The following is a 10,913-nucleotide window of genomic DNA, read 5'->3' as shown; positions in this document are numbered from 1 at the left end:
TCCACATCAAGAATGTGGAGCCAAGATTGATGGATTAGAAGATTTAAGGTTTTACTCTAAAATATTTGTCTTCTTCTAATAAATAGTCGATTTTTGTATATATTTATTGGAAGCACATGGGTTGATAAAATCAAGTGATTTATATATGGTGAAGTTAGTGAGAAAATGTAAAATAGATATGATATTTAATATGTAGTTAATTTGATGACTACATCCAACATGCTAAAATCTAGGAGGCTGGAATTATTTTATGTAAGTGTTAACACATTATGTTCACATATAGTTTCATAATAATAATTTGTTGATAGAATGATGCCATCAAGCAAGTTATTATTTTTACAAATACTATATTATCATAGAAACAACATTTATTTTTATTAATTTCAACAATTATATTAGAGTAATATGAAGTACACAATCCACATTACAAACAAACCCAACAATACATTATAAAAATTGAATTGTATAGATTTACAAAATACAATGAACATCATAACCCTAAACAACATAACTTGATAGATATCATAATTTAAAGAATGAGGTCCCTTGGAATAGGCATATATTTTTCACTCCTTAATTATTTAATTAACATGAACAAACTTCTACAATAAGTCATAGTAGAGAGATGCATATTATAGATTCGATAGTGCATCATATTTTCGCAACAACATTTGGTATCACAATCAGTGATCTATCATCAAGATGCCATATTTTCTCCTTTAACTCTTCTCATCCTAATGATGACTTACTAAGTATGATTCAAATATTGATACAAAAATATGATACACAATTGAATTCAATATACATCTCCTTAATTATTTATCCACTACCTACATTAAGATGCATTCCAAATTAATTTTGTAGTTCAACACAAAAAGCCAAAAAGAAACTAAAAGTGTGCAAGTCAGCAAATTGTCTTCCATTGACTAAATTCAAACCTTGGATTCCAACATAAGAATTTATAAAATAAAATTAGAAAACATATGACACTTCCAAATTTTAAATCGAACAGCATGAGCTTTCCAAGACAGAACTTTTGTTTGACGCGGGGTATTCCCGCCATATTTTTTCGCGCTTCTAATCTTCCAGTTCTTCACGTTCGCCTCTACCGATCACACATTTTTTCACACTCAAGTTAAAAAAACACAAGATCAGGTTATCTTCTTCCACATCAAAGCACAGCCATGCGATCTGATAAGCTTTGTTCGTTTCAGCGGCATTTTATTAGATTCTGGTACGTTTTTCTGTTCAAAATGACAAGACTTTCGACGTTCTTTTGAGCTAAATTTGGTTTATTTTCGAACATTAGCTGGGTTTCAGGGGGAAAGTCTGTTCGTAATATATATTTGAGTGAGATTTTGCATTTTTTTTTTCGGCATTTAGGAATTGAGCGAACAGAGTTCCTCAATGCCGGTCTTTTTTATTTATTTATTGTCTGTTTATTTATTTACTTAATAAATTTCTGAGGCAGGTTAACGCATTTTTGATCAGTTAACATGGTTCTCTTCGACATTATTTGAGCTAGATTTCTTAGTTTATTTGTTTTATTTATTTATCAGTTAATGCATTTATTATTTTTGAGCGGATAGTTACCATCTGCTTGCTTTTACGTTATTTAGTTTTGAAGTAAATTTTTATTATGTTTTTTAATCATTAATAAATTTTTCTTGAGCCAAAATTCATGTTTTTACAAGGTAACAGTTCTGACCGGGTGCGTCTGTGTCTTCAAGTAGGTATTTTCAGTTTTTATGTATTAAATAGATGCTCAGCGATGGTTTTTAAATTTCTGCACATTTTTACGCCGAATTGTTTGCCTTATCGTGTTGTGATTTAACAATTTCAAGTAATCACGGCTACTTAATAAGTTTTCTTCCTGATCCTGTTTGGCTGGTTTTGGGCGGCGTTAGTACACGAAAAGCTATAGTTAGGGTTTGTACAGAGTTTTTAGAAGCGCGGTAAGGTATTTTTATTGTATTAAAATAAGAATGCAGCTGGAAATATTTAATGGTTTAGGATTTTCTGTATCCATGAGAAATTTTAGGGTTTTTTAGTAGTTATTTTTTCAATGCCTTGTATTGCTGCACTCAACTGTGCCATTTTGGTCCAAAATAATCCCAGTGAGTGAGCCGCAATGCCGATAAAAAAATTGAAACATAGAAAACCCAATTGGATTATTTTTGCAGGATTAATTGGGTACTGTTTAGTCATGTTTGGACATTTTTGGAACCTAGTCTACTAAGGATATTATGTTCTCGTGAAATAATTTCTTTGTTCCTATGTCATCTTCTTTCCAGAGTAAATTCAAATAGGGTTTTTTGGAGATCTGGGTGAGACTTTTCTATCTTGGTTAGAAATCTTATCCTCCATTTAAAACCTGGTATAATGACAAGTGCTTGCTCATTTCAAAGCTTTTATGATTTTGGGTTTGGTACATACACAATTGGTGCCTGGGGTTTTGCTTTATTATGCCTCCTTTGTTTTTTGTTTTATTGTGTGGTAATTTATTTTAATATCATGATACTGAAAATTGGATGGTTTAATTACCTTAATAGTTTAGTTGTTATTACTCAATCCATTGTAAGTGTTTTTTCTGCTTTTGCCCACCATTGGGTTTGGATTTCATTTTTGCTTGTTGCAAATAAATCTGTTTTAGTAGACACCAGCTAGGTTAGTGTGCTAGACTAGTAGTGCCTAGAATCCCTTTTGCTCACAATTGAGTCTAAGTTTGTTTTCTGCTAATGCTTACTTGCTATTGGACCATTGTGCTGCATTGCAGCAACGGTACACTGTAATATTTTTGTATTTTTATATTGCACTGTATTTGAGTTGCATTTTAATGACATTTAATTGAACTGAAATTTCGTAGTTGCTCATTTATTGCAGATAGTCAGTGGGGAAGTTCATTGCCTTGTTGAGTCTGTTCCAAATGATGTGTTCAAGCCAGCATATTCAGTCAGAGGAGTGTGCCGATCAAATTCAAAAAGATTCAAATGATGTTGGACGGTCATCTGTTGAACTTATTACTGATTCAAGTGAATCTGGAGCATCAGGCATTGATCATTACATAAGAACATTTAAAAATGGAATGGTTGTCAGAGTACACGAGTGGACTTCTAACCCTAGGAAAGTTAAGATGATGGATGCTATATTAGGCATAAATAAATCCACTCCTAGCCCTGGAATTAGAAAGCAAACCAATGAAGGATCCCAGCAAGCCACTTCTAGTACTGGAAATGGAATGTATAACGATTTAGAATGTCAACAACCTATCTGCAGTCCTCTTACCAGGAAGCTTAAAAATAAGGAATACCAAGAGGCCATTCCCAGCCCTGCGGTCAAAAAGCGTAAAAAGGTAGAATGCCAACAAGACAATTTGAGCTCTGGAAACAAAAGGCATAAGTGTTTGGAAATCCAGGAAGCCACCTCTAGTCCTGGAGTCCGGAATCATCAAACTGCAGCATCTCAACACAAAACTAAAAGTTTGGTAATATTAAGCAGCCATATGATGAAGCATAAATCTGAAGTTTCTGAAAGTGCCACAGAGGGCGCTTCTGATATAAATGGTGTCCAAGAAGGGAATTCTTTTGTGAAGCAGAACACAGACCTTGTTCACTTGAATACTGTTGATGCTGACAGGTCTTCAAACAGCACCCAACAAGACCCCAGTGATGGAACTGATGATGATTCAATGGGAGTTTTTTTGAAAGACTTTTTAAAGCATCTCAAATCGAAGAAAAAGAATAAATCTGTTAGCACAAAACCAATCAAAGTTAGCAATAAATTGATTAATAATGGCATAAGTTGTGATGAATTTTACTCTAATGGTACAAATAAGCCATGTGGTATGAGCTCTGCTATAAAAACCTCTGTGAAGAGTGAAAATAAGTCTGAAGAGGAATATGTTGAAACTACAACAGGTGAAATAATGACTCCCAAAGATGAGGAGACACTGGCATGTTTTAAAGACAAGGCATTTAAAAAGTTCAAATCTCAGAGGACTAGTTTATGTCAGGCACAGCACCAAGTTCGTTTTCAATTGAATGACCAGGAGCAAGCCATATCTGAAGTTACTGATTCAGAGAATACTGGTCAAGATATCATTTGCTCAGAAAGTATAGTAATCCCATGCACAGTTCAATTGAATAACAAGATATTACAAGAGACAACTGATATAAACAATCCTGAAAGTTTTACAAAAGCTATTCTCACTTCAGAAGTCGTAGGTGGTGAATTAGATTTGACTGGTGGTAGCGTGATGAGAATTAAATGCCAAAGTTATGCAGTTGAAGAGATGGACTTGGAGAAACCTAAACCTAAAAGGCAGCGATCTGAAGATGGTTCTGCTAAGCTGAATTCAGAGAAAGTGCCTTGTTTAGATGATCTGGTCCATGAACAAGCTGCAGATGACAAACTCACAAGATACGCAACACCTGTCAATAGTCAAAAAGTTGCTTGCAATGATGGATTGAATGCTGCCAACTTATCAGTTTTGTCCGAAGAAAAATATTGTGCAGGTCATCATAGAACTTTTTCACCTGGAGCTAAAGTACAACTGTTTTCATCAAGTGTGGAAGCAACTCAAGATAAGGAGAATGGATCCTTTGTTGGAAAGGCAAAAAGTAATTCCATTGATATATTTGAAGATCAAGCACATGTGAAAAGGGATGAGTATGTTCTTGAGAGTTCTCAAGTGGCAAACACAATTGCAACATCTGTTGTTGATGTAAAAGATTTATTCTCTGCATGTGCAGGGATTTTTCCATCACAACCACTTATGGAGCAGCATGTTTGTGGTGATGCTTTCCAGGAGCTACCTGCAGAGTTGCCCTCTGCAAGAAAAGTAGGCAATTTAAACATTTTTCTTTCTGATTTATCTTTGGCTCTTTATCTGTTTGGCTAGATTGCCAATATGTGAGCAAGGGTGTTAACTTGCTTTCCTCTCCTGTTTATGTAGTTAATGACTCCTTACTCACAGGAAATGCTTATACAGGCTTCAGAATATAAACACGATTTCATAAATTCTCCATCTGCAGGTGAGTCATATTTATGTAGACCAATGAATATGTTGTTATGAGTGCTTTTTTCAAGTCAATTCTGGAGTTTATTAATTTGACCTGTAGCATATTTTTACCAAATTATGACAGTATGTGCATCGCCACAAAGTGAGTCAGATGCAACATACAAGATGAAGATAGAATCTGAATCAAATGACACTAATTCAACAATGAGAGTTTTGGACTTCTCTTTGAATGATGCTGTGAGTGGTTTTACTTTTGAAAGTTCATCTGCTAGTGGGCAGGAGTCTCCTTGTAACGATAGGCAGTCTCTAAAGGTTGAGGATTTTAAACGTGCTTTCACAAAGTCATCACCAGCAGGTGAGTAACAGTTATACTAATTGTGAATGTGGTATTAATGGAGATGATTTTGGCTATATTGGCTTGGGGTTATAACCCTTGAATTAAAAGCTTATGGGTATCAAATTATGGCAGGATGTCCAACACAGCAGTGCAAGTCAGAGTCGGATGCATCAGAGAAAGTGGACATGGATTCTTCTCTGTGTGATGCTAAGTCAAAGGGTTTTACATTTCTAAAGACAGATGTTACAAGGTCCCCATGTCACAATAATAAAGTTGCTCATGTCGAGGATTTCAGATTTCGTTCACCACCACCTGTAGGTGAGAGCTAGTTATAAGAACAGTTTGTGTATGTTGTGAGGTGGATGTTTTTTTCATATTATTTTGAACCTTTTACGTTAATTCTAATAAAATTTGGTTTCAAAATTGTGACAGGAAGTGCATCTTGGACAAGTAATTCAGATGCAGCTGACAGCATAAATGTGGTTTCATGTGATACAAAATCAAAGGATTTTACTTTTCGAAGTCCAGATTTTAAATGTTCGGGTAATCGTATTGTCAATAAATGCCTAATGCGACGGCAAAACTCCCCTTTTCCACACCGGAAAAGTCCTCAGTCGCGCCTTTACCATCATATCCCTTCGGTAGCTGATTGTCTTGGCAGCCAGACATCTCCCCTGCCACAAAGGAATATGTCTGAGAACTATTATGTGGGGAACTGTAGAGAAGAAGCTTCTCCTTCCTCCACCATTAAAAGCATCCTCAAGTCTCCAGGCATTTGCCCCACAGCATGTAAATGTGATATATGTTATTCTATACAATCTAGAGCTGAGAAAGCAAGTGCATTTACCCAGCGCCAGATGCGTGATATAGAAAATTTAGCAAACAATCTTTTAAATGAACTCAATTCAATGCGAACTATCGTTGAAGAAAATCTGAATTCTGAAGCAGTTCAGCTCACAGTAGAGGAGGTGATCATTTAGTTTCTCACATTTTTTAAATATTTGGTTATTTGCTGGAGGTAGCATTGCCTAAAGTTTGTTATCTGGAGGGTGTCTGTCAATACAGCAATGCAATATAGCTGAGAACCCACTAACTTTTTTTTGAACTTAATATTTCATATTTTTATGTGCTACTGTGACTAAGCAGATGAGAGGTGCTGCTGCTAGCGCTTTAGAAGCTGAGGAGATGGCAAAAAAATGGATTGCTATGATGTCTCGTGATTGTAACCGTTTTTGTCAAATCATGGTATGCCTTTTAGTTTTATGAACTTCAAATCCTTTGCAAGATACAGAAAATCCCATTGATAATAGTCTCTTTTTGTTGGCAGCAACGTTCAGCTGACAAAAAGCCCAGTTTTTCAATTGATCGTGAAAAACAACAAAAGAAAATCATTTTTGCTGATGAAGCTGGCAAGGAACTTTGCCATTTTAAGATTTTTGAAAATGATGAGAAAGAGAACCAACAAATGGAAGAATGAAAGTGACGGAATATAGGGATCATGTAATGAGCCTATGAGAAGATATCAATTATCTGATAAAGATGTCACCATATTTACTTGCTACACAGTGGCGGGCATTCTTTTGACAGGAACTGTATATTGCTGTCAAAGCAGTACTTCGCTATAGACAATGACATGTGCTGTTATTGGCTTATTTTCCAGATTAAATCACCCTGTATACTAGAATTTGGCTGTTTGAGTCTACAGAATTAGGCATTATAATTCGAATCACTTAGATGACATCAAATTTCCTTTGTTCAGTCAAACGGTAAGCGTTCACAGTCCATTATATTTAATGGACTGGAATGCTTACGTTCAGCACACTTCTTGGCTAAGAAGCTATATCATGTGGCACTTGCAGACAGCTTTATCCGTGCCTTCCTGCCCTGCGACAGCTACATTAGCATGCAGAAAATGCCTCACAGGGTTCAAATCTGTACTGTCATTATGGCAATTGCACTGCCATATTAATAGATTCTTGTATTCTGGATCTGTGAGATCTGAGCTTATTTTGTTTGGAATATATGATCTTTTACTGGGAACTGCATGAGAGAATATATCCATCCCTCCCAAACTATAGTCTCATGGATGTTGAACTGGTCACAAATTCCATTACTTAAAAGTTTTGTGCAAATGCAGGATTTAAAAAATGAGAGGTTTCTCCTTTTATCTTGCCCACATAAACATTCATTGCTGGTATTTGATTTGACTGGCAATAAAATTTATTTGATCAATTTCTCATTTTCTTAAGTTTACTTCAAATCCGAAGAGTAGTTTTTTAGTATTTATTGTATATTGTGTTATACGTTTAACTGTTATTTTGCTGTTTTGCTTTGTTTGATGGGGGAATTTACTCTGTGACCAAGCCTGGGAAAAAATTAATGTTATCAAGGGAAGTTAAAATAATTACAGTTATAGTTATAATTGGATTCAGATGTTCTTGGAAAGCATAGAATCTAGTTATGAGTTTGGATTTGGGTATTGTTGGTATGACCATTTTTTGGGGTTGACCCCATCTGCTAGGTCAATGAAAAGCATATAAAAATCATCAATATACATGTATTTGCAGCCTAAAAACAGAAAACAAGCTTAGCATTTATGGTGGATGCTTAAGAGACTCTAAAAAGTAAAGCATGTGTTATTTCTACTAATGAGAAGTTACTAATTAGTGCTTTTTACCAGGAAATGCAGCAGATAATACAGAATTTCTTGTGAAAAGACAAGCCATAAAGGTTAAGAACCCCAAACAGCAGTGCGTATCCTGGATAATGGCCTTACTACTATTTTATTGTTGGCATTGTAACTGTAAAAGGTGCCATTTGTTAAAAAAGGCAAAAAATGTTTTAAAAAAGTAGTGTAGGAAGCATTAAACTACTATAAAATATAATGGCTAGTTTGAGTTTAATACTAAACTGAAATTTGCATTTAAACGGAAAAGTGACTAACATTCTTTTACATCATAATTAAATTTCAGGCACAAGCTACAGCAATGTCACACTATATAGGTACTGCAATTTACTTTTATTTTTACCTTTTTAACAAATTAAATTAGATCTGAAACAATTATATTTACATGTCTATCTATATGAAAACAAATGCAATTTTTTTTTTTCTTACTGAGTATTTAGGAGCTGTCTCTGGAGCCACCTTACTCTCTTCTGCCAAGTGGAAAAGATATTGTCAGGCTGTTTATCCATCCTACCATGGATTGTAATTTGATTCTCTCTTGCACACTTCTCACTGAAGTGCGCCTGGCCCTTAGCAGGGGAAAAGTGTTTATCTAGGTCAAGTCATCTGGAGTTGGTGTATGACCCTACACCCTTAGTTGATTATACCCTATAGCTATTGCTAACTAGGTATAATTCCTGTCTAAAATTGTATTTGGGTGCTTAGAAACTGACAAGCACTAAGTTGGGCTAGTGCACCTTGGCCAAGGATTCACTATACATGATTGACATGTTGCCAAGTTTCCACCCGATCCAACTTGCACCATCTGAAACACAATAGGCTTAAATAGATTAAATAGGTATCCACTGAATTTGGGTTACTAGTTATTACTCTTGGAAGAGGTAACCTGCAGTTAAGATTACTTTTGTTATTCACTTAACCTTGTCTTACTACCCATAGTACAAATGATACAACCTTGATATCTTCGTGAAGTGGCTGGTTTGGTTATAGGTTGGACCTTCTAAGATTGTTAACCTTGGATGTTATAATGCTGTACATTTCCTTCTAATGTATGAAGTTTGTAAGGAATTTAAAACTAACTGTCCATATGTAGAAGCCTAAGAATGGTTGGTCTGTTGCAACTATCCTATTGGTAAACTCAACTTGAAGTTACATCTCTTAATCATTCATCTCATTTTTCAACATTACAGTCGTGACATGATTTAAATCCTGGGCAAAGATGTATCCGCTGCTTAAGTATCCTTCCTACTTGCTGGTAATTCTGGACTACCTGTAAAGTCCTAGTCCACTTATGCCACAATGAACAGTATTACATTATTGTTTTGATGCTAGGCTTTTCCAGGCCTTTAGGTTGTATTAGTACTACCTGAAAATTTAACATCATAGATATTCTTCTTACTATCTAATTCTTGTGGAAGTTCTTTCTATTATATGAATAGACAGAAGTGTCAAAAGTTTTTCCTTAAGTTCGTTCAAGTTTAAACTTGTATTCTCTGCAGGCTAAATGTTATTTGGATAGTTGAGCTACATTTCCAGCATACCACAGAACATTTTTAAGAACCAAGTTGTTCTTTGTTTTAATAAGTAAGCTCCTTGTTGGTTTAGGTGTTGAGAAGAAGACAAACTGTTCTTTTTATTTATTTTTCTATTTATTCATCAAGTTCTCTCTAAAACATATTCTTTCTTCTAACAAGAATGACCACTATGACCTCATGCAACATATAAAGGAATGACAACTACTGTGAACTTATTACTTTCACCAAATGCAACATCTGTTGAGTTCCTAACTAAGGAAAGAATGCGTGTATTGAAATCCTCTCAATTAAACTTGCAAATTAGTGCAGAGGTAAGGAATCTTTTAATCAAGGCTGTTTATAAAAATTCACCGCATTTTACTTTTCTTTATTCCTCCTGTTAAATATATAGAACTGAAAGTTTCAGCTTAAAACTAAGCAGCCAGAAGTTTCAATTCCTTGGCAATTACACAGTAATTTCAAAACTCTAATTCTCTTATTTCATACAAATACTGTGAAGTCCTTAGGAACCTTGGTGACAGAGTTCTCCAATTCTTTTCCAGTTCAATGCAAGTACAAATAATGTGCCTAGAATTGACAGGTGAAGAAGAACTTGGACTATGCTGTTCTGCTACCAACTACCTGTTATTGCCATTTTGGACTAAAAACCAAAGCTAAAAAAGACGTTTTCCTCTACTGCTGATCTTTCCCACCCAAACCAGAACCAAGAACTCAAGAACGATAATACTCCCGGAACAATATTCCCTCCCAACCGTTCAAAGAATGCCTCTAAGTATCGCTGCAAGATGCATCCCCATCGTGTGACGATTTGGCACAATATATTCGCCATCTTCCATTGTGCTTGGAAGGAGTTGTTCGTCGAATACTTTTGAATGAACGAATGAAAGGTTTTTAATGACATCCACGAAACCAATGGTTTAAGGGACCAAAAGAAGGCCCATTAATCAGGTTGCTGAGATTTCTCCAGGCTGTCCCTTTTGTTGTGGATTTGCATTAACAAGATTGCCACCTTGTGAAGTTTTGGTCCCTCAAAAGGTTCTTTTATGCTGTTCACCTGTAATGCGTCTTTCTATTGGTTGCGGATATCCTCGTATATAGTACAGTCTTTGACATAATGCCATTCCGTTACCACCACTCCTTTGTTGCAAAACCTACAAATTCTTTCCTCCCACCCTTCTTTAGGGACCTTCCATCTACCAGTTTCACATCTTAAATGGCATGATCCGAACCTCAATTGAGTGATTAAAATTTTGGCCTTTCCTTTCATATCAGATTCTAGGTACTTTTTAATGCCATGTTTGCATGCGGGGTTGAATTCTTTGACATAGTAAGTTT

General features: G+C 35.4%; 1 protein-coding gene across 3 annotated transcripts; it reads left to right on the top strand.

Moving 5' to 3' along the window:
• The first annotated feature begins 1,096 nt into the window (after positions 1-1,096).
• LOC149544764 (uncharacterized) lies at positions 1,097-7,589 on the top strand. 3 transcript variants are annotated; one of them, XM_089795341.1, is made up of 9 exons: positions 1,097-1,234; positions 2,884-4,619; positions 4,752-4,840; positions 4,955-5,033; positions 5,145-5,375; positions 5,490-5,675; positions 5,790-6,325; positions 6,504-6,602; positions 6,685-7,589. In XM_089795341.1, exons 2-9 carry the CDS (start codon positions 2,927-2,929, stop codon positions 6,832-6,834), a joined length of 3,063 nt encoding a protein of 1,020 aa, XP_089651467.1. In that variant the 5' UTR covers positions 1,097-1,234; positions 2,884-2,926; the 3' UTR covers positions 6,835-7,589. The 3 variants fall into 3 exon arrangements, with proteins under 3 accessions (XP_089651467.1, XP_089651466.1, XP_089651468.1); XM_089795340.1 differs by having other exon boundaries at positions 2,884-4,840; XM_089795342.1 differs by lacking the exons at positions 6,504-6,602; positions 6,685-7,589 and having other exon boundaries at positions 2,884-4,840; positions 5,490-5,671; positions 5,790-5,975.
• Positions 7,590-10,913: the final 3,324 nt, after the last annotated feature.

This window comes from Cupressus sempervirens, chromosome 8 (genome assembly GCF_028749045.1).
Source record: "Cupressus sempervirens isolate cs-2001-9-10 chromosome 8, ASM2874904v1, whole genome shotgun sequence".
NCBI classification, from domain to species: domain Eukaryota; kingdom Viridiplantae; phylum Streptophyta; class Pinopsida; order Cupressales; family Cupressaceae; genus Cupressus; species Cupressus sempervirens.
This window is presented reverse-complemented; position numbering and strand designations above follow the sequence as displayed.